The sequence below is a fragment of the Acomys russatus genome, chromosome 1 (genome assembly GCF_903995435.1).
Source record: "Acomys russatus chromosome 1, mAcoRus1.1, whole genome shotgun sequence".
Taxonomy (NCBI): Eukaryota; Metazoa; Chordata; class Mammalia; order Rodentia; family Muridae; genus Acomys; species Acomys russatus.
The window spans coordinates 19,166,216-19,190,267 of NC_067137.1; the positions used below are offsets into that span (position 1 = coordinate 19,166,216).

General features: G+C 42.7%; 1 protein-coding gene across 1 annotated transcript; it reads right to left on the minus strand.

The window, feature by feature from the left end:
* Positions 1–6,467: 6,467 nt before the first annotated feature.
* Yipf4 (Yip1 domain family member 4) lies at positions 6,468–20,741 on the minus strand. Its single transcript, XM_051167955.1, has 6 exons — positions 20,449–20,741; positions 18,074–18,233; positions 14,803–14,974; positions 12,246–12,323; positions 8,358–8,471; positions 6,468–7,496 (listed from the first exon to the last, which is right to left on the minus strand). Exons 1-6 carry the CDS (start codon positions 20,525–20,527, stop codon positions 7,359–7,361), a joined length of 741 nt encoding a protein of 246 aa, XP_051023912.1. The 5' UTR covers positions 20,528–20,741; the 3' UTR covers positions 6,468–7,358.
* Between the last annotated feature and the right edge of the window lie 3,311 nt (positions 20,742–24,052).

Consider the following 24,052-nt stretch of genomic DNA (forward strand, 5'->3'; position numbering starts at 1 on the left):
GTACTGAGCCAGCTCTCTGTCCTTCAGCCTTGGACTGCTTTCTGATCGTCTTCCTTGTAAGCATGGACTGCCATGCTTGTTTACGCTATGCTGGGGGTCAATCTCATCCATGTGTTCGAGGCAAGCAATCTACCCAATGAACTACAATGCCTAGCCCAGATTGTGGACTCCGAGATAAAAGGAAAAATTTTAAATATTCCTTTAAAATTAATGCAGAAGTCCTTCAGAGCTGGGACATAGTTCAACAGAAGAACAAGTCCCTGACAGGTGCAAAGCCCTAGGAATTGATCCCAAGTACCAATAAATAAACAAGAAAGGAACCAATTAATAAAATGGTTGATATTGGGATAACTAATTTTTGCTTTGTTTCTCGAGACAGGGTTCTCCACTCACTTTGTAGACCAGGCTGGCCTCGAACTCACAGCGATCTCCCTGCCTCTGCTTCCCCTGAGTGCTGGGATTAAAGGCGTGCACCACCATGCCTGGCTTGGAATAACTTTAGTACCATCTGTCCAGAGGACATTTGTCTTGCTCATAAGTATGTTGCTCTGGGCCAGCAAAAATAGTTAAGAATGATTTGTAAGCCAAATTTAGCTCTGAGAAGATAGGCAAATGTATTTTGCAACATAAGTATTAATGTGGGAGGTTTCCTAGTAGCAAAAAAAAAAAAAAGTATGCAGAACACAGTGAGTAGGACATCCGTCCTTTTGTTCTTGCATTGAGACTGGCTGGCTGTGAATTTGCCATGTTGAGGTCAACCTTGAAGTCTTGCTCTTCCTGCTTGCTTGGGTCAGTGCTGGGGTTACATGCATGTGCCACCCCACCCAGCTAAGGCTTTAATTGTGGAAATGATACCATGGAAAAATTATATCAATACTAAGCATCTCTGTGTATGTGCATGCACATGTGTGCTGGCTTGTGTGTGTGTAGGACATCAGGGGTCCTGCTCTACCATTTTCTGCTTTCTTCCTTTGAGATAAGGTCTCTTGTTTAACCTGGAGCTAGGCTGGCAGTCAGCAAGTCCAAGCAGTTCCTGCCTTTGGCCCCCACAGCACTGTGAGCACTAGGGCAACAGCCCCTGTGCCGCGACATCTGACTTTTTACATGGGTGCTGGGTATTTGAACGCAGGTCTTCATGTTTGCTGAACTATCTCTCCGTCCCCTAAAGCCAATAATTCTTGAGAAAAATGCAAAGGGATGGGGAACCCCTAAAATATGTTTGAAACCAAGATTCATCTTGATGACACAAAGCACACTAGCCAAGTAAAAGTGACTCAGCAAGGCACTTTCCTTCCTTCCTTCCTTCTTTCTTTCTTTCTTTCTTTCTGAGACAGGGTCTCTCTTGTTAGCCTTGGCTATCTTGGACTCACTTTGTATACCAGGCTGGCCTCGAACTCACAGCGATCCACCTGCCTCTGCCTGGGATTAAAGGCGAGTGCCACCACACCTGGTGGCAGTTTCTTTTTGCGTAAAGTATGTGCCAGAACCAAGACCAAGCTAGAAAGCACACTTGGCCAGGACTATGTCTATGCTTTATCCCCAAAGTCATTGCCAACTGCACCTCATCCCACTGGTGCAGCTCAGCTTCTCACTCTGATGTAATCAGCACAAAGGTTTGGGAAATTCTAGTCTTTGCTTGGCTTTTCTACCTTTGAAAAAAAAATTTTCCTGTTGGCGGTGGGGCACACGCCTTTACTCCCAGCACTCAGGAGGCAAAGGCAAGTGGAGCTCTGAGGCCAGCCTGGGTTAGATAAATTTGAGAATACACAGGGCTACAGATAGAAACCCTGTCTGGAAAGAAAAAAAAGGAAAAGAAAAGAAAGAAAGGAGAAAGAGGAAGATGAAGGAGGAGGAGAAGAAAGTTTCTCACAATTCCTTCCTGTAGTGTACTTTTATTTTTAAACTTAGGCAGCATATGTTGGTCTTTTAAAAGTCTCCAGTAACAGCCCGGCGGTGATGGCGCACGCCTTTAATCCCAGCACTCAGGAGGCAGAGGCAGGCGGATCGCTGTGAGTTTGAGGCAAGCCTGGTCTACAAAGTGAGTCCAGGACAGCCAGGGCTACACAGAGAAACCCTGTCTCGAAAAGCAACAACGAGAGAGAGAGAGAGAGAGAGAGAGAGAGAGAGAGGAGACGAGAAGAGAGAGAGAGAGAGAGAGACAAGAGAGAGAGAGAGAGAGAGAGAGAGAGAGAGAGAGAGAGAGAGAGAGAGAGAGAGAGAGAGCGCAAGAGGAGCGCAAGGAGGCCAAGCAGGTTAAAATAATACTTATTTGTGTGCATGTGTTTTGTCTGCATGTATGTATGTATGTATGTATGTATGTATGTATGTATTTGCACCATGAGACTGTGTGGTGACCAAGGTCAGAAGAGGTTACCTATAAAAGTAACTTTTTGTTTTGTTTTGTTATTTCAAGACAGGATTTTCTCTTTGTAGCGTTGGCTGTCCTGGACTTGCTTTGTAGACCAGGCTGGCCTCAAACTCACAGCGATCTGCCTGCCTCTGCCTCCCTGAGTGCTGGGATTAAAGGCGTGAACCACCACGCATTGTTTATAAAAGTATTTTATTTTCCTGGCTCAATTGTTGTCTCGGAGGCTTATTGGTTCTGTCTGCTAACCTAGGCCTAGTCCTGGAAGCTTCTAGCCTCCATACAATCTAACCTAGGCCTAGAATGTTTTCAGCCTGAGTCGTAACTGCTTAATAAACTCACCCTTACTTGTTTTTCTGAGCTCAAAGCTGCCTAGTTCAACTCAGTTGTTCTGGCTCAAACTCCTCTCCCAGCTGACTTATTCAATCTGGTTTTTCTCTCGGCCTCTGAATTGCTCTCTTTGGCCTCAAAATAACTCAGCAATCTTTTCTTTTCTTTTTTTCTTTCTTTCTTTCTTTCTTTTTTTTTTTTTTTTTTTTTTTTTTTTTTTTTTTTTTTTTTTTTTTGGGTTTTTTGAGACAGAGTTTCTCTATGCAGCCCTGCCTGGCCTGCTGGGATTAAAAGTGTGTGCCACCACACCTGGCTTCCAGCAATCTTTTCTAATCTGGCTTCTTTTCATTCTCTGACCCATTTGGTCTTCACTTCTGTCTAGCTTGTTTTCTCTCTGTAACCTATTACTGCCCCAGTCAAACTGCCTCCTCCCTCTGTCTCTCTTCATTGTCCCTTAAGTTGGGTGTGTCCTATTCTGTTAGTTCTTCTCTGATTTGTCACCTTTTCTGCCAATTAGCACTTTCATATATGGGTGCTTCCTTCTGTAAACTAACTTTACCTTCATTGTTTGAGTATAAAAGCATGCATCACTATCCCTGGACCTAAGCTTTTCTTTTCTTTTTCCAGACAGAGTTTCTTTGTGTATGTAGCCTTGGCTGTCCTGTACTCACAAAGATCCACCTGCCTCTGTGTTGGGATTAAAGGTGTGAGCCACCACACCTGGCTTTAAGCTTTTCTTTGCCTGAAATTTGCTCTATACCAGGCTAGGTTTGAACTCACATCTGCTTCTCTGTCTCCTGGGTTAAAGGTATGTTTGTATTCCAGCCAGATAACACAGACCTAGGCTTGTTTGTTTTGTTTTAAACAACTTATTGGGGGTTTGCTCTTTGTTTTGTTTTGTTTTTTTTTGGTTTTACGAGACAGGGTTTCTCTGTGTAGCCTTGACTGTCCTAGACTTGCTTTGTAGACCAGGCTGGTCTCAAACTCACAGAGATCCACCTGCCTCTGCCTTCTGAGTGCTGGGCTTAAAGGTGTGCGCCACCATCTCATATATATATATATATATATGCTGTCTGCATATGCATCTGTTTGTCAGAAGAGGGCATCAGGTTCTGGTATAGATAGTTGTTGTGAGCCACCATGTGGTTGCTGGGAATTGAACTCAGGACCTCTGGAAGAACAGACAATGCTCTTATCCACTGAGCCATCTCTTCAGCCCCTAGGCATGCATTTTTGTTCTTGTAATTGTAAAAGAACTAACCAGGCCATCCTCAAACTCACAGAGATCCATGTGTCCCTGCCTCATGAGTGCTGGGATTACAGGGATGTGCTAATTTGTAAGTCTCCTCTAGAAACCAGTAAACATACCACACAAAACAATTAGCAATTTTGTATTTATTTAATTAGTTTTTTTGACTCAGGGTTTCTCTGTGTGGCCTGACTGGACTTCCTTTGTAGGACAGGCCGGCCTCAAAATCACAGCAATCCCCTGCCTCCGGATTGCTGGGATTAAAGGCATGCACTACCATGCCTGGCTACAAAACCATAGTAAAATTTAAATCTATTATCAAAGTCCGGTATTAGTCTGACATAAAAATACAGTAACAAATATTCAGAAACAATATAATAGGAGTCTCTCATCTCCATGATCCAATTAGGCATCTAGGAAGGTACAATCAAAACAGTATGGCAAGCTTCTGAGAGCTCAGTGGTAGTAGGAAGCTTTATGGATGCCATCTGGTTTATGCCATGTGGTGGCATTAACCGAGACTGATGAAGTCACAGGTACTTTACCATCTTCATGAGATTACTAGCCAGATGGTAGTAAGTCATGTGACTGTCTCCATTTTGATGACATCACTAACCTAAACGGTGGCTAAGTCACACAGTTTATTCCATTTTGATGGGGCATCAGTTAAGATGGCAACAAACTATATGCTTACTTTTTGCTTGTGGTGAGCTCAGCCCAATGATAACATAAACCCATTTGTCAGTAGGGCACAAGTCCCCAAGGGATCCATGCATCTCAGATAAAATTTGCATGGAAACATAGAGTATATGTGACCTACACATGTAGGCCTCAAATAGCAAAGCAAACAAGAGGAAATAATTCCATAGTGTCGGCAGAGGTAAGCCCATGTCTTACCATACAAACTGTAACTGTGAATGTCAAGCAATGTCATTTGCATCTTGTTTCACTTCCCCTCACCTCCTAAACACAAGCTGTTGCTGGGAAAGGAATCCATGAATGATGTACAGGAATATACAGGAAGCCCAACACACACGGGGGAGGATGTTGCTCCTACAGCACATGGTACATAACTAGCAGGAACATGATCTTTGTGCCATTTCTATTCTACTAGAGCTTGGTATCAAGACAGATCTGTGACCCTCTGTGTTTGGCTGGAATTTAAGACCCTTAGAAACCAACTTTTTGAAGCCTCAGTAGCCTTGTGTGTCACACACACACACACACACACACACACACACACACACACACACACACACACACACACCCCTTACAAAAACAAAATCAAGGATAGACAAATTCTTTACCTGCTAAGTCTTATCACTTACCATATGCATTGATAACTTTCTTTTTTGGTTTTTCTTTTCTTCTTTTCTTTGTGGTTTTCGAAGCAGAGTTTCCCTGTGTAGCCTTGGTTGTCGTGGACTCACTTTGTAGACCAGGCTGGCCTCAAACTCATGGAGATCCACCTGTCTCTGCCTCCTCGATTACAGGTGTGTTCCACCACGCCCAGCTGTTTTTTGGTTTTTCAAGACAGGATTTTTCTGTGTAGCCTTGGCTTGACTTGCTTCATAGACCAGGCTGGCCTCGAACTCACAGCAATGTGACTGCCTCTACCTCAGAAGTGCTGGGATTAGGTGTGCACCACCATGCTCAGTGATAGCTTTTTTTATTCTTTAAATCAAGTAATTTCTGAGTGCAGCATTCCTAAAGTATCTTGATGCAGCAATTAATAAGATTTTACAATCTGGTCGTGACCTGGAAATTTAGTTTCAGGGTCAGCACTATGTCAACCACATATACCAAGATTTTGCAAGTTGCAAAACAGCATTATCATCTATAGTTTACATTCAACTGCACAAAAATTTCTACAATGTTTTAAGTAAGTTTGTGCTTTTGATTTGAGTTGCAGTCATAGTTATCCTTAGTTTTGTGTGGCTCATGGATTTGCAGGCTGGACATGTCTGATAGGTGAGGGGTGTGGTTAACCATTACAGCACTTGTCTCCCCTGTGCAAGGTACTAGGTTTGACCCAGCACTGCAGGAAGAACAAATAAGAAACCCAAATAATCCATCCTACAAAGGGATGACCACAGGAAACTTTGTGACAGATGCTTGCCTTCTATTGCTGCCTCTGTAGTCAAAGATATTTCTATACTACTTCTCATTATTCTGTGTTCTGTTAAGTTTTATCTATCTAGGGCTTTTGCCTATTTTTCCTAAATCTGTTTTACTTAAGAAACACATATAGGGACGATGTTATACCTTATCAGGAATAGAAGTTAACTTTTTTTGGGTAATATCAGAAAAAAATAATACAATAATTTGCTAACAGGGATTTGCTATTTTACCAACACAGACAAAATAACTTATCTATTTTACAAAGTAATACTAAGGATATAACAGAGTCCATGATTTATTAAAAACTTGATAAAATTTTCTTAATATTTCCCTTAGCAAAACTGTAAATGTTTTGGAAAAAACTAATACTTGTTGAAGTATCAAGTAATATAGGACACGGTATTGTAAAATGAAGCACACAGCTGGAAAACATTTTATTTTCTACTTCATATAACATTGTTCAAGACGACATGACTTCAAAGCGCTCTTTCCCGTAACTTTTATGACTTAAAGGTACCACTTAAAAATATTTACTGATGCTATAAATATTGTTTTTTCTATATATTACTGATTTAAATGAAAGCCATATCCATTATACCTCTTGCTCCTTTGGTCAAAAAGATAAACAGAAAACTTTAAATCAAATGTTTAGTTATTCAAATTGTTTTTTAACAGCACATTCACGCAAACCAAATCTACACTGGCAACAATTATTTAAAAATTATACACAATTTAAAAACAAAATTTTAAGTTTTAAACAAAAAATATTAATGGCCAAATTAAAGAAAGTTTAAGCATCAGATTTAGTATCTTATTTTTTAGACTATTCAGAAATATATTTTGTGAATAAGAATTATTTCATAAATATATATGTATAAATATAAATAGGTATCTACAGGATCTGTGGTGTAGGAGAAAATTCTTTAAAGAAAAATTGCACTTTAGATTTTCAGGATGTTGTCAAATTTATACTTCAAGTGAGATAAATTACACACCTAGGTGCTTTTGGCACAAGTGTTCAGGTGAATATTGACACAATCTGAAAAACATAATGTTTTTTATTTATTCACGGAATATGAATAACCAAATAGAATTCAGAATTTTGACCAAAAAATCCCAGATAACTTCAATTACTTAAATACAAAAAATATTGTTTTAAAAAGACTTTAAACCTGCCTCTCTATCTGGAATGTATAAAATATTACTAGTAATGTTTTCTCCAATGCCTTCAGCAAGAATCCCCAGCTTAATACAAATGTAACACCACCTTTTTTGACTCATGTGCATCTTGGATCACACCCCAGTATATAAGGACAAAAAATAAATGTACAATAAAAAGATTGGGTAAATGAGGAGAGGCTTTTTGGTCTTGAACTCTTCACCTACGAGTAATGAAGCAGCACTGTAGGCAGCCCAAAACACACCAAACAGCTTTAAATAAAACAAAGGATAAGGCAGCATATTAGTAAATCAGTCGGCATTTGGGTATCACAGAAAACAGTTACAATATTTTTTAAAGTTATCTACCAAGCCAGGCAGTGGTGGCACACGCCTTTAATCCCAACAATTGGAGGCAGAGGCAGGAGGATCTCTGTGAGTTCAAGGCCAGCCTGGTCTACAGAGAGAGTTCCCGGACAGCTGGAGCTGTTACACAGAGAAACCCTGCCTCAAAAAACCACACATACAAAAGTTATTTACCAAGTGAGAGTTTTTTGTTTGTTTGAAGACAGGGTTTTTCTGGGTAGCCTTGACTGTCCTGAAACTTGCTTTGTAGACCAGGCTGGCCTTGAACTCAAAGAAATTCACCTGTCTCTGCCTCCTAAGTACTGGGATCAAAGGCATGGCATGCACTACCACCACCCAGCCCAAGTGAATCTTTTTTTTTTTTCTCTGTGTAGCCTTGGCTGTCCTAGACTTGCTTTGTAGACCAGGCTGGCCTCAAACTCAGAGATCCGCCTGCCTCTGCCTTCTAAATGCTGGGATTAAAGGTGTGAACCACCACTGTTTGGCTTCAAGTGAGACTTTTTAAGACTACTCAACTTTGCTCTGTTCTTTAACTTCTATAATTAAAAACAGAAAGAAAAAGAACATAATTTTAACAATCACTTGCAAGTTCTGTCCAAAGAAACACTTTGGAGTCAAACATAGTGGCATACACCGCTTGAATTCAAGGCCAGCCTGGACTTCATGGCCAGCCTGGGCTATAGAGTCAGACTGTCTCACAAACAAGCAAAGCAAAACTAAATAAAAAACAGCAGCAAATTAAAACACATCACACACTGTACAACTTACTTTTATAAGTGTAGACACCATTTCAAAAGATCCAACCACCAAAAGTATAGGGGCTATTACAATGAGAGGAAGTAAGGAATATCCTATAACTCCAAGAACTTGGCCATATGCAACCTGTAAATTTTTAGAAATGTATATAAATATCACAGGAATCAGGATACTTATTTTAATCACTTTTCAAAATTATATTCTTTGTTGTACTGACATAAGCATGAGAATTAAATAAATCATAAAGCTTCACACATCCAATGTATTTCAAATTATCATCTCATCTTACATATCTCAGGCCTTCTTACCACTGTATTTTCAATATGCCTCCATGTCCTGATACTCAAAATACACATCTCCAGCCGGGCGTGGTGGCGCACGCCTTTAATCTCAGTACTCTGGAGGCAGAGGCAGGCAGATCGCCATGAGTTCAAGGCCAGCCTGATCTACAAAGTGAGTCCAGGACAGCCGGGGCTATCACATAGAGAAACACTGTCTTGAAAAACAAAAACAAAACAAAATCCACATTTCCAGTCTTTGGGGCTAGCAGGACTATATGTCTAACCATCTTCAGTAAAGATCATTACATTGAAAAAAAAAAAAGCTTAAAAATAAAAAAAGGTCATTACATTGCATACATGTGATACACACATACACATATTACTGGCTTTTCCTTTCTTTTCTTTTTTGAGACAGGGTTTTCTGCGTAACCCTGGCTTGTCCTGAAACTCACTTTGTAGACCAGGCTGGCCTGGCACTCACAAAGACCCACCTGCCTGCCTCCTGAGTGCTAAGATTAAGCACATGCACCACCACTGCCCAGCAAGGACACCCCCGCCCAGAGAAGTTTTCTCTGTGTGGCCTTGGCTATCTTGTAAAACAGGCTGGCCTCAAACTCACAGAAATCTGCCTGCCCCTGCCTCCCTGTGTTTAGGAAAAGTATTTCCTCTTGGAATTGGAGCTCAGAAGGTTGTGAGCCACAACTACCTGGGCTCTCTTGGCAAGTACTCTTAACCAAGGAGTCATCTCTCCATCCTCCCTCCCCTTTTAAGACAGGGCCTCACATAATTAAGAATGGCTTCAAACTCACTAACCAAGGATGACACTCAACTTCTGATCTTAGTGTTGACATTACGGCCTTGGGCTATAATGCCTACTATTTGGGGTGCGGGGGAAATGTGGAGGGGAGACAAGATTTCACCACATATCCCAGGTCAGCTTCAAATTTGATCCTTTTGCCACAGCCTTCCCAATACCAGGATTGCAGGTGTATAATGTCAAAGGTGAGATGTTGCAAAACCATTGCATGGGTTAAAAATATCTACTCAGAGCAATTTGTTTTTTAACCGATTTATTTTGTGCATATGAGTGTTTTGCCTGCATGTATGTCTATGCAACACATGCATTCCTGGTGCCTGAGCAAGTGGCAAGTCAACATGTGACTGCTGGTATTGAACCCAGGTCCTTTGTAAGAATACATGCTCTTAACAAGTGAGGAGTCCGGCGCGGTGGTGCACGCTTGTAATCCCAGCATTCAGGAGGCAGAGGCAGGTGGATCTCTGTGAGTTCAAGTCTAGTCTGGTCTACAAAGTGAGTCCAGGACAGCCAAGGCTACACACAGAGAAACCCTGTCTTGAAAAACAAACAAACAAACAAACAAACAAAACCAATAATAAAAACAAAAAAACAAAAACTGAGGCAACTCTCAAGTCCCCAGAATAATTTTTAATGACAAGTTTCTAGGCATGGTGGCACACACCTTTAACTCCAGGAGAGGCAAGTGGACCTCTGTGACTTCAGGGCCTGGCTGGTCTACAAAGTGAGTCCAGGACAGCCAGGGCTACACAGAGAAACCCTGTTTCAAAAAGCTAAAACAAAACAAAACAAAAAAACAAACCCAAACCAGGCCAACCACCACAAACAAAAAAACTGCTGCCTGTTGCATTTTGGAGTAGTAGCTACACTAACCCAAAAAAGCTACTGAAATAGCTCATTTTCCAGCTGTTTAGCTGTGTGAAGCCTTACTCTCTTCATATACTTTAACCAAAACTTGATATTATAAGGCGCTGAATGACGAAAGCCAGCCTTAGCAGCTAGCTTTCATAAAGCCATGTGTTAAAGCTACTTTAACATATCTGTTTTGCAAAGATAGGGTTATTTTAAGCTAAAATGTACTACTTACACTAAAATGTAGCCAGTTTGTTAGCTTTAAATAAGTATTTTAAACTGTTCATTGTAAGTGGTGGCACCTATCTCCAATCCCAGTTCTTAAGAGGACAAAAAGCGGTGGTGCACGCCTTTAATCTCAGTACTTGAGAGGCAGAGGCAGGTAGATCACTGTCAGCTCCAGGCCAGCCTGGCCTACAAAGCATGTTCAGGACAGTCAGGGCTACACAGAGAAACCCTGCCTGGAAAAATGAAGAAGAAGAAGAAGAAGAAGAAGAAGAAGAAGAAGAGGAGGAGGAGGAGGAGGAGGAGGAGGAGGAGGAGGAAGAGAAAGAAGAAGAAGATGAGGAGGAAGAGGAAGAGGAAGAAGAAGATGAGGAGGAAGAGGAAGAAGAAGAAGATGAGGAGGAGGAAGAGGAAGAGAAGGAAGAGGAAGAGGAGGAAGAGGGAGAGGAAGAGGAAGAAGAAGAAGAGGAGGAGGAGGAGGAGAGACAGAAGAGAGAGAGAGACAGAGAGAGAGAGAGACAGAGACAGAGACAGAGAGAGAGAGAGACAGAAAAGACCAAAAGCTGAAGCCCTCAGCAATTAGAGCCCTTGTCTCAAAAATGACAAAAACCAACCTATTTTGTAATTGGGCAAATACTGATGAATATAAAGAAATCTCTATGGCAACTGAGAACTGGCTTGAGACCTGTTGTCAACTCTATACTTTTGTGAAGAGCTATATAGTATTTGAAAGTTGAGAAGGGATCTTTCCTCTCCTCTTCATTCCTTATGTTTATTGAGTAGATTTAATATCCCTATCAATCATCTGAAAGGAACTAGTATAACTTAAAGACAATTATGGGATGAAGAACCATTTATTTATTATTGCTGGGCATGGTGGCACATGTCTTTAATTTCAGCATGAGGAAGACAGAGGCAAATGGAGTTTTGTGAGTTCGAGGCCAGCCTGGTCTACATAGGGAGTTCCAGGATAGCCAGGGCTATGAGGAGAGACCCTGTATCAAAAAATAACAATGTCAGGCGTGGTGGCGCACGCCTTTAATCCAAGCACTTGGGAGGCAGAGGCAGGCAGAATGCTGTGAGTTCGAGGCCAGCCTGGTCTACAAAGCAAGTCCAGGACAGCCAAGGCTACACAGAGAAACCCTGTCTCAAAAAAAACAAAACAAAACAAGAAACAAACAAACAAACAAAAACCAACAACAATGACAAAAAGAATCATTTAGTAGTCAGTTAGGGCAGGTCACACCTGTTTAAGGCCAGTTTGGTTTACACAGTAAGTTCTAGGCTAGTCCTGGCCACACAGTTACACTATCTCCTAAATAAATAAATAAATAAATAAATAAATAAATAAATAAATAAGAAAGCAAGCTGGAAAGAGGGCTTAGCAGTCACAAGCATGTACTGCTCTTGCAACACACATGAATTCAGTTCTCACCATCTGCCCAGCTCCAGCTCCACAGGATCTGATGCCCTCCCTGGACTCTATGGGCACCTGCGCTCATTATACACACACACATACATATAATTAAATATATATATTTAAAGCAAGGAATACTTATCCCCATTTTTTTACCTCAACACTTAGGAGACATAACCAGGCAGATCTTTTCCACACATTGAGTTCCAAGCTAGTCAAGGCTATCTAATGAGACTATGTCTAGAAAACAACAACAACAAAAACCAACCCCCAAACACTGAAGAAGATACTTTTCAAAATTAAGTACTTACTTCTCCACCAAGAACTCTAGCCAGTAAGAAAATTGTCAGTGAACCAAATATCCAAATAGTTATAATCCATGAGACCACCTTAAAGAGGAAAACAAAAATCATTAATTTAAAAAAAAAAATCAAGTAAGTTGGGCATGGTAGTGCACACCTTTAATTCCCGCACTCAAGAGGCAGAGGCAGGCGGATGATTTTGAGTTTGAGGCTAGCCTGATCTACAGGGCTATCACATAGTGAAACTCTGTCTCAAAAAACAAAACAAAACTCAAATAAACTGCTAAATTTTCAGAAGTTCAACTTTCAGAAGTTACTTGAGATAGCTTAGCAAGCTCCATTTAAGGACAGAGGTTCTATTAGTTAAGTACATTTCCAAAAACTTACAAATGCAAAGTGAAATACAAGGTGTAATACAAACTTACAACCAAACCGAAAGTTCAACAAGTACTGCTTATAGAAATTCAGTATTTCACTGGGTATGGTGGCACACACCTTTAATCGCAGCAGATTAAATCCCTCTACATCAAGAGGCAAAGGCATGTGGATCTCACAAATTTGAGACCAGTATGGTCTACAAAACAAGTCCAGGATAGCCAGGGCTATTACACAAAGAAACCCTGTCTTGAAAAGCAAAAACTACAAACAAACAAAACCCCACAAACAACCATCTCCAACAAAAAAAGCATTTCAAGATACATGATAAAAGTTAACTTTTTTCCCCCTTTGAGACAGGGTCTCTCTGTGTTAGCCTTGGCTATCCTGGACTCACTTTGGGGCCAGGCTGGCCTCGAATTCACAAAGATCCTCCTGCCTCTGCCTCCTGAGTGCTGGGATTAAAGACGTGCACCACCAAGCCCAGCGTATAAAGCACTTGTGTAGCAGGCACAAGGCCTGTATTTGTTTGCTTTCACATGGCTTAAACACTATGACCAAAAACAACCTGTTTTTTCGTTCGTTCTTTCTTTTTTGTTTTTGTTTTGTTTCTCGAGACAGAGTTTCTCTGTTTAACAACCCTGGCTGTCCTGGACTCACTCTATAGACCAGGCTATCTCTGCCTCCCAAGTGCTGGGATTAAAGGTATGCACCACCACCACCTGGCTTTTCTTGTTTTCTTGAGACAAGGTCTCATTACGGATCTTCAGCTGTCCTGGAACTGGCTATGTAGACCAGGCTGGCCTTAAACTCGCAGAGATCCACCTGTCTCTGCCTCCCACGTACTGGGATTAAAGAAAGTCACGTACTACCAACACCTGGCCTAATAGCAACATTTGACTATTCAAAACCACCCAGGAGAAAGACCTTTGGGCACATCGGTGAGGAAGTTTCTAGGCTGAGTGAATGGAAGATCTACCCTAACCATGAGTGGTATATTCCCTGGGCTCCAGCTGAATGAAACGGAAGTGGCGAGCTTCCCCATATGTCCCCCTACTTGAACTGTGAGCCAGAGTAAGCCCCTCTTCCCTTAAGGTGCTCCTGCTGACTATTCAGACACACATGGTAGTCACTAGTAGAGGCTGCAGAGACGGCTGTTGTCAAGACCACACATCACTCTTCCAGAAAACCCAAGTCTGACTGCCAGCACTCACACTAGGCAGGACTTGAACCCCTATAGATTTAAAAATTTAATACTTCTGACTTTCCCAGGTACCAGCACTCCATGCACACAACAAACCCACTGTTTTTGGTTTTTCTTTTAGTTTTTGAGTCAGGATCTTCCTTTTTGTTGAGACAGCAGACCAGGCTGGCCTTGAACTCAGAGATCCACCTGCCTTTGCCTCATACATACACATAACTAAAAATAATAAAATGAATCATAAAAAAATTAACCAATAGTGGTAGTGGTGCACACCTTTAATCCCAGCACTCAGGAGGCAGAGGCAGGCACTTCTCTGACTTCCAGGACAGCCTGGTCTACAGAGTGAGTTCCAGGATGGCCAGAGCCACACAGAGAAACCTTGTCTCGGAAACAAACAAACAACAAGAAAAAAACTAATAAAATTTGGAAAACTCAGGTTTGATTCCTAGCACCCACAGAATGGCTAAAACATCCAACACACTTACATATATACACTTACATATAGGCAAAACTTACATATAAAGTAAAACAGATAAAAATCTAAGAAAGGGGGGGCTGGAGATGGTTCAGCGGTTAAAAGCACTGACTGCTCTTTCAGAAAGAGGACCAGGGTTTAATTCCTGGCATCCATGTGACAGCCTACAACTGTCTGTAACTCCAGCTCTGACACCCTCACTCAGACATACACGGAGGCAAAACACCAATGCACGTTAAAACAAAACAAAAACCTAAGAAAAATGAAAAAACAGATCTAATCCAAGGTACTCCTTAATTAATTCATTGTGAAACAATTTCATGATCAAACAAGTGAGGGTAAAATAGGCAAAGGCAAAACATCTTTCAAATATAATGTATTTAGTTTTTGTTAAGATTAGCCTGCCTCTATCTTCTGAGTGCTAGGACTAAAAGCATGCACCATCACTGTCTAGCAACTGAAGTTTTGAATCTCACGAAAGGATCTGTTTGTATAAAATGAAGTATACTTACCCTAAACTGTCCATATAATGATATCATGGAAAAGAAAAGAACAACAGCCAGTGGCCCCCAAAAGTCAGGATTGTCTCTCACCACTTGTCTATTAAAACCAAGCGATGGCATTGGCATCAAAACACAACGGATTTTGTAGTAAATATCCTTTAGATCAATGTCCAATTCTTCCCTATAATTTTAAAATAAGATTCTTAAAATCATGTCATTTTAAATAGTAAAGCAGGTTTATAAGAACTTTAAATTTAAAGACAGTATGATAACCATAGGTCAACATATGCATTTGAAGTACATATTAGACTGATTCCATGGTAAAATATCTCAACTTCGGAGATGCTAAAACATCTCCTAACTGCTGGTGCTTTGAAATTGTTAATAATAATGAATGATACCAAGTGCTCCCATGACCTGCCTCTGTGTATAAGTACTAGGTAAAGGTGTGTACCACTTTGCCTGGCCTGTAATTAAGGGTTGTTGTTGTTGTTTTTTTTTTTTTTTTTTTTTTGGTTGTTTTTTTAAGATTTATTTATTACCTGGGTGTTTAATCCCAGCACTCAGGAGGCAGAGGCAGGTGGATTGCCTGGAGTTTGAGGCCAGCCTGGTCTATAAAGCGAGTCCAGGACAGCCAAGGATACACAGAGAAACCTTGTCTTGGGGGAGGGGAGGGCGGGGGAATGACCAACAAAAACAAAAATTTATTATTACGTATAGTGTTCTGCCTGTACATACAACTGCAGGCCAGAAGAGGGCATCAGATCACATTATAGATAGTTGTGAGCCACCATGTGGTTGCTGGGAATTGAACTCAGGACCTCTAGAAGAGTAGTCAGCGCTCTTAACCACTGAGCCATCTCTCCAGACCCTGTAATTAGTTCGTTTTGTTTTTTAAGATTTATTATTTATACAGTACCCTGCCTGCATGTGTGCCTACACTCCAGAGGGCACCAGATCTCATTATAGATGGTTGTGAGCCACCATGTGCTTGCTGGGGATTGAATTCTGGACCTCTGGAAGAGCAGTCAGTGCTCTTAACCTGTGAGCCATCTCTCCAGACCCTGTAATTAAGTTTAACCCTGAATTCCAGGCTTAACTACTCAAAAACTTTGCTTTTAAAAAAGACGACACTGATTACCTAGCTGACTAAACCAGATAAGCAGAATATATCTGTTTATGTGAGAATCTCATCAAGTACCCTTGCTGGCCTGGAACTCAAAAAGACCTGTCTCTGTCTGCAGTGTGTTGGGATTGAAGGAGTGTGCCACAAAGTGGATCTTGCTCTTTCCTTTAAAGACTTACTTACAGACACATGTGTACCTGAGTGTATGAACAGGTCTGTGTGGGGTTGCCTGCCTGCACTCTCAGTGAATCCAGAAGGTATTGGTTCTCTTCTCTATCATTCTCCAAGTATTCCTTCTGAGACAGGGCCAAGTGTTCTTGGCTAAACTCCAGATTCTGGTCTTTTTACTTCTCCAATACAAAGATTACATTATATCAGTGTAATACATGAATGCCTGGTGTCCTCAGAAGTCAGAAGACCAAGCAGGGCGTGGTGGCACATGCCTATAATCCCAGCACTCAGGAGACAGAGGCAGGTGGATCTCTGTGAGTTCAAGGCCAGCCTGGTCTACACAATGAGCCCAGGACAGCCAAGGCTACACAGAGAAACCATCTTGAAAAAAAGTCAGAGGACAGATTCAAATCCCCTAAAACTGGATTACAAGAAGTTGTGAGCCTCCACGAGGGTACTGGTAACAGAATCCCAATCCTCTACAAGAACAGCAAGTGTTTTTAACCACTGTGCCACTTCTCCAGTCCCATTTAAAAAATTCCTGACATCCACTGGGCAGTGGTGGGGGCATGCTTTTAATGCCAGGACTTGGGAAGCAGAGGCAGGAGGATCTTTCTGAGTTTGAGGCCAACCTGGTCTACAGAGCAAGTCAGCCAAGAGTATAGCGAGAAACTGTCTTGAAAAAATAAAACCAGCCAGGCACTCAAGAGGCAGAGGCAGATGGATCTCTGTGAGTTCAAGGCCAGCTTGGTCTACAAAGTGAGTCAAGGACAGCTACACAGAGGAAACCCTGTCTCGGGGGAAAAAAGAAAAACAAAAACCAGGATTGAAGCAAAAGTGAGCATCACAGCCAAACTTTGGGCAGAGCACAGGAAGTCCTATGAAAGAGTGGGGTGGGGGATGGGGGCGGAAATAGAAGGACCAGAGGGGACAAGAGCTGCACAAGAAGACCAACAGAGCCAACAAATCTGGGCCCAGGGCGGGTAGTGGAGACTGATGCACCAAATAAGGACCATGTATGGAGAGGGCCCCTGCTCAGATGTAGCCAATAGGCAGCTCAGTCTCCATAGGGGTCCCCTAGTAAGGGGAGCAGGGGATGTCCCTGCCATGGACTCCGTTGCTTGCACTTTGATCACTTCCTCCTGGCGTGGTCCATTACCATGCCAGAGGAAGAGGATGCAGGCAATCCTGGTGAGACTTTATAGGCTGGGGTCAGCTGGTAGGGGGGAAATGCTCCCTGTCTCTGAGGACTAGGGGAGGGGAGTAGGGGGGAAGAGGGAGGAAGGGTGAGACTAAGAGGAGACTATTTTTATTTGGTTTTTTGAAGCAGGGTTTTGAACTTGCTCTGTAGATCGGGCTGCTCTCAAACTCACAGAGATCCACCTGCTTCTGCCTCTCAAGTGCTGAGATTAAAAGGCATGCACTGCCGCCACCGCCACCACCACCACCAGGCAAATGAGTAAATTTTTAAAAATAAATTTAGATAAAACCAAAAAATTTCCTGACACCACATTCAATAGGCTAAAAAACATTCTTTCATTATTGCTTCAGTGTTTGTTTGTTTGCTTGTTTTCCGAAACAAGGTTTCTCTGTGTAGCCCTGGCTGTCCTGGACTCACTCTCTATGCTTCAGTTTTTAAAAAGAGTAGTAAAAACGACAACTGCTATTGTTTTTAAAGATTTATTTACGTGTATGTGTTTATGTAAGTGTATGTCATGTATATGGGTGCCCACTGAGGTCAAAAGACAGTGTCAGATCCTCAGGAGCTGGAGCAATAGGCTGTGTTGCCTGATGTGGGTCTGGACTCAAGTTCTCTGAAAGGGCAGGAAGCACTCTTACCTGCTGAGCCATCTCTCCAGACCCTGCTATTGTTTTTCACCAAAACGGCTAATATGTTCCCCATCTGTCTTTAAAAATGTCAAAGAACATAAACATCCCACAGCTTAGGTCTTAAAATCACAAATTACATATTTTTTCACATACAAAAGTGGCTTGTTATCTTCAGGATCCTCATCTTCAACTTCTAAAAGCCAGCCATAGCCTCTTTGTCTCAGAAATGTAGTAGCTGTAGATTCTTTGATAAAATCTCCGCCTCCACCAAGGTTTAATTTGACGTCTGGAGCTGATATAGAACCACTGAGATCTGAAGAGAGAAGACAAAACTGTAAACCAAGGTGAAACATAATTTGCCAATCTCTGTGAATATATGCTATTGTATATAATCTTCAAATTTTATCAATAATAGACATTGCACTACTTTTCATTTTACAATTAGAGAAAAACAAACAAAACCCAGAAAAGGTGAAAGACAAGCCTAGTACACTGGAACTTGTAATCCTAGCCCTCAGGAGGCATTAGATGGCCACAAAGTCAACACACAGACTAGGATAATCTTGAACGTCTAGCCTTGCTGTTTCCACCTCCCAAACGCTAGGAGGAGCCACCACGCCCTACTATATTGCACAGGGCTAGAAACTAAGCTCAGAGGTTTCTGCTGGTTACCAATTAAGCTATACCCTCGGTCCTGTACCATACTTTTTACAACATGTGGCATCCCACTGAAATTTTTACCTTGTTCCTGCCAGTCCAATATCTGATAGGGTAGTATATCACTGCCATAAAATTTTCCTGACTTTGTTGTTTTGTGTGAGAGAAGGTCTCCCTATAGTTCAGGCTGGTCTTGAACTGTTGTTACCCTTCCTGTCTCAGCCTCCCAGGAACAGGGATTACAGATGTCATCCCCCTTGCCTGGCTTTCTGTGATCTAGTTAGGAATAATTTTCTTCTCTTTTAATCTTTTATGAAATTCTAAGCTAGTGCTTTAAAGCAATATTAATGTGTTTATGAATTACCCTGGGGCTCTGAATCCAGGTTAAGGGAGATTATACCTAACTATGTGCCAGGTAATGTTAATTCTGCCGGCCTGTAGATGTAAACCAGATATACAGAAGACCTAATTGACATAAAGTAACGACACCCAGCTACTCGGGAGGCTGAGGCAAGATCATATGTTCAAGACAATACTGGGCTACATGCTGAGTTCAAGGCCAGCTTAAATTAACTTAGTGTGACTGTCTGAAACTAAAATTTAAAGGGGCTGAGCTCTGTGTGGTGGTATATGCCTTTACTCCCTGCACTAGGGAGATAGAGGCTAGTCATCTACATAGAGTTCTAAGCCAACCAGGGCGACATAGAGAGACCCTGTCTCACGTTAAAAAAAAAAAAAAAAGACAAAAACAAAAGAGGGGCCAGGCATGGTGGCTCAGGACTGTAATCCCAGCACTTGAGAGGCAGAGGCAGGTGGATCTCTGAGTTCGAGGCCAGCCTAGTCTACAAAATAATCCAGGACAGCCAAGATAACATAAAGAAACCCTGTCTCGGAAAACCTAAAACCAAAAACAAAAGAGGAAAATTTTTCTAAGGAAGAAACATCATATTTATAGAAATCTGATTTCTGAGAAAATTTACATTCATCTCTAGACTATAATTTCGTCTTTATTGTGACAAGGTTTCAGTATGTAACCCTGGCTGGCCTAGAACTTGACATTTACGTAGACCAGGCTGGCCTAGAACTCAAGAGATCTGCCTGTGGTCACAGGGGTTCATCACCCGACACACCCTAGCCTCTTAGACTGAATTTTCTAAAGGGAACCCAACTTGTTTTGTTTTTTTAAGTTGGGCAGTTATCTGGTCCCTGGGAAGTAAATAAAATTAAAGCAAAAATCTGGAAACCACAAGCAGATGTAGAGTCAGGTTACAAGGAGTTGAACCAAGCAGGGAAAATCCCATGGAGCAGGAAAAAAAAAAATCTGTTCAGCCCAAAAGCTCGCTCAAAACAGTACACGTCAAGTCTGCGGACGATGTTGGGGACAATGACTTCAATTCCTTAACTTTCAAATCCTCGTATATCAAGTCTTCTGAATAGTGTGGTCAAAGACTGCAAACTGTGTGGACACCGGGATCTGAGCAGGAAATCAAATTCAATAAAGGCCAAGACTCCTTAGAAGGAAGTTTTCCTTAACCTGCTACAAGTAACCTTAGCAAAAACAAAAACAAAATAAGAAAAGCTATTCTATTAATAGCAGAGCGACACAGCCCACTTTGTTCTCGTTCTTTGGTCCCTCGCAGAGCGGAGGGTTTCGGAGAGAAACCTTAGACGTGTCGGCGGGTTCACTCGTGGGTGAGCCACCCGGGGGCCCCGCCTGCAGCCCGAGTGGGGACGCTCGACGCGGAGCCGGCGCCCCGCACCCTCCCTTGTCACCCGAGGCCTCGGGGAAGGCCCAGCGGGCACAGGGGCGGAGTCCCGTCCCCCCTCGCTCTGCCATCTCCACCCCGGAGCCCGGCCAGGCCCGGCCTCACCTTCCGCGTCCGCCGAGGAGACAAAGGTGAAGTCCCCGTTGGCGGGCGCATAGGCCGGGGGCGGGCCCGGAGGCTGCATCCCGCCGGCCTCGGAGCCCGCGGCGGTGCTGAGGGGCGGCTGGGCGGGGGCCTCGGAGAAGAGCCCTACGCCCGTGCTACGGGGCGGCCTGAGAGCCTGGAGGCGCGGGCTGCGGCGAGGCCGGAGACGGACGCGCGAGCCTGGCCACCCGGCTGCACCCGACGAGGTCGCACCGGAGTCCTGCCCGTGGCGAGCGCCCAAGCACCACGACGCCGGCGCCCTGACAGGACCATAACAGTGACAGCGCCGCTGGGATTGGCTGTTTGTAATCTGCTCGCTTATTGGCTCCCGTCGGAGAGTTCTGATTGGCTCTTCCTGTTCTCGAGTCCGGAAATCAACCCAGCACCGGAAGTTGCCTCAGAAGCCGCTGTTCCGCCCCCCCCCCATCAGCTGTTTATTTAAATAGCCAGTTCCCCTGTCGCCGTCGCCATCGCCATCCCCGCCCCGCTGCTCTTCCGTCAGTCTTTTTTTTCGGTTTTTTTTTTTTTCTTTCCAGACAGGGTTTTCCTGTGTAGCCTTGGTTGGCCTGGACTCTCTTTGTAGACCAGGCTGGCATCGAACTCATAGAGATCTGCCTGCCTCTGCCTCCCGAGTGCTGCGATAACAGGCGTGCGGCCCCGTCAGTTTTATAAACACATCCCCTTGGTTGTTGTTAAATGGGATTTGAGAGGTTAGTCGTGTGTGATGGCTCAAGGCTTGTATTCCCGGCACTCGACTTTGCCTTCAATGTGAGGCCCCATCTCAAGAACAAAACAAAAACTAGTAAAGTTTCAAAGACTTAAATCTCTGACCCCAAGATTCTGATACTTTTGTTTAATAAAAGGGCTGGAGTGGAGAATGGTCATAGTGAGGCTGAAAATTGCCACCTAAGGACTAAGTCGTCTAGCTGAATTCCTTTTTGAGGAAGGCAACTGACCGAAGAGGATAAATTAGGACAAAAAGCAAGCCCCTTGCTTCTCAACTGGTGCTGATTTCATCTGTCCCAAAGTTTACAAACTCACCCAAGGTTTTTGGTTTTGTTTTGTTTTGTTTTGTTTTTAGATTCCCTAGAACTGGATTTCCAGCAGATGTGAGCTTGTGGGTACTGGAACTCAGTTCTCTGCAAGAGTAGCAAGTGCTCATAATCTCTGAGACATTCCCCAGCCCCTTATTTATGTTTATAACTTAAAATGTGCTTTTTATTATTTTTTTAATCATGTATGTGTGTATACACATGAGTGTAGATTCCTGTAGAGGCCAGAGCAGAGTGTCTAATCCCCCGGAAATAGTCACAAACCGTTGTGAGCAGGTTGACATGGGTGCTGGGGACAGGATTGGGGCCTCTATAAGAACTAAAGAGCCATTTCTTTAGTCCCTACCTAGGTTTTAAAATGTTCAAATAAATATAGTTAAATGTAATATTCAAGCTACATAAAAGTGGCTTCCAGTATGGGGTAGTGTGAGAGTATATTGTGAAACAGACGTGGGTTGATGCACAGGGAGCCCAAAATGGAACGAAGGAAAGGCATAGCCTTTAATATCTTAAAAGGGGGGATTGAAGCCGGCCATGGTGGCTCAGGCCTTTGATCCCAGCACTTGGGAGACAGAGACAGGCGGATCTCTGTGAGTTTGAGACCAGCCTGGTCTACAAAGTGAGTCCAGGACAACCAGGGCAATTACACAGAAAAACCCTACCTCATAAAACCAAAAAAAAAAAAAAGCAGGGATAGAGGGGTAGAGAGATGGCTCAGTGGTTAAGAGCACTGACTGCTCTTCCAGAGGACCTAGGTTCAATTCCCAGCACCCACATGGCAGCTCACAACTGTAACTTCAAGATCTGACAACCTCACACAGACAGACATGCTGGCAAAATACCAATTCACATAAATTCACAGGGAAATGAGTAAAGGTGTGTGTGTTGTGATTTACCAGACTTGGGAAACGTGAAGTCATAGAGTTTTTATAAGAAAAAAGATCGAAGCCGGGCGTGGTGGCACACGCCTTTAATCCCAGCACTTGGGAGGCAAAGGCAGGCGGATTGCTGTGAGTTTGAGGCCAGCCTGGTCTACAAAGCGAGTCTAGGACAGGCAAGGCTACACAGAGAAACCCTGTCTCGAAACAAAACAAAAACAAAAACAAAAACAAAAAAAGAAAAGAAAAAAGATCGATGCAGAGAAAATTCCATAAGTCAGTAGAAAAGAAACCATGAAGGGCTGAGCGTGTGGAGAACACCTGTATTCCCAGCACCTGGGAGACAGACCTCTCTGAATTCAAGGCCAGCCTGGTCTCCATAGGAAGGTTCAAGCCAGCAGGAACAGCAGAACTCTACTGAGGGAGAGGTAGGGTATATAGATATTCTCAAGAGTTTAAGTTATTTTTTTCCTGAGGCAAGAGAGTAATATAACCAAGTATATCTCCTTGAACCATTACTTAAATTATACACTGGGAAAGACTGATTTGAAGGTTTGTAAATTGTATGAAAGTGTGTGTGTGTGTGTGTGTGTGTGTGTGTGTGTGTGTGTGTGTGTGTGTCTAGGCCAGAGGGGTTGACAAGTGGCCCCTTAATTACTTTACATTTTATCTTTTTGAGACAGGGTCTTCCTATATAGCCCTGTCTGACCTGAAACTCACTATGTAGACCAGGCTGGCTTCCAACTAATAGAGACACACACCTGTGTAGACAAATTTTAATCAGCAACATGGATATTCTGGCAAGGGATCACATCCGAAGTATGTATGATTCAGCTGGAATACAGACACACCCTGAGTATAAGTATATACCATTAATATCAAAACCAGGATATGACAAATCAGAGAAAGTTTGAGTCAGAGATGGGATAGACCCAACTCTCACAAGAACAGATGGGAAAGAGAGGGTAATTAAGAGCAGTGCAGGGATGGAGTCTAGAGAGATGGCTCAGAGGTTAAGAGCACTGATTGCTCTTCCAGACGTCCTGAGTTCAATTCCCAGCAACTACATGGTGGCTCACAGTCATCTATAATGTGATCTGATATCCTCTTATTGCTTGCTGCTGTACATGCAGGCAGAGCACTGTGTACATAATAAGCAAACAAACAAACAAATAAAATTTTTTTAAAAAGAGCAGTGCAAGGAGATAGTTGGGTTGAGTTTGGTGCAGTTGAGTGCATGTAGTCAGTGCAGTTCAGTTTGTGAAGTTCGGAGGTTTTTCTCTTTACAAAAAAATTTTAAAGATTTATTTATATGCTATTCTGCCTGCATGTAAGACAGCAGGCAGGAAGAGGGCACCAGATCTCATTATAGATGGTTATGAGCCATCATGTGGTTGCTCAAGACCTTTGGAAGAACAGTCAGTGCTCTTAACCTCTGAGCCATCTTTCCAGCCCTGGAGGCAGTTTTTCCAAGCAAAATAATCCAGTCATAAGCCAAGAGAAGCCATTTTGAATCAGTCAGCTTGGAGAGGAGTTTGAGCCAGAACAGCTGAGTTGAACCCGCCAGCCAAAGTTCAGAAAGAACTGAAAAGGGTGAGCTTATTCAACAACAAGTCTCAGAGGCTGAAAACATTC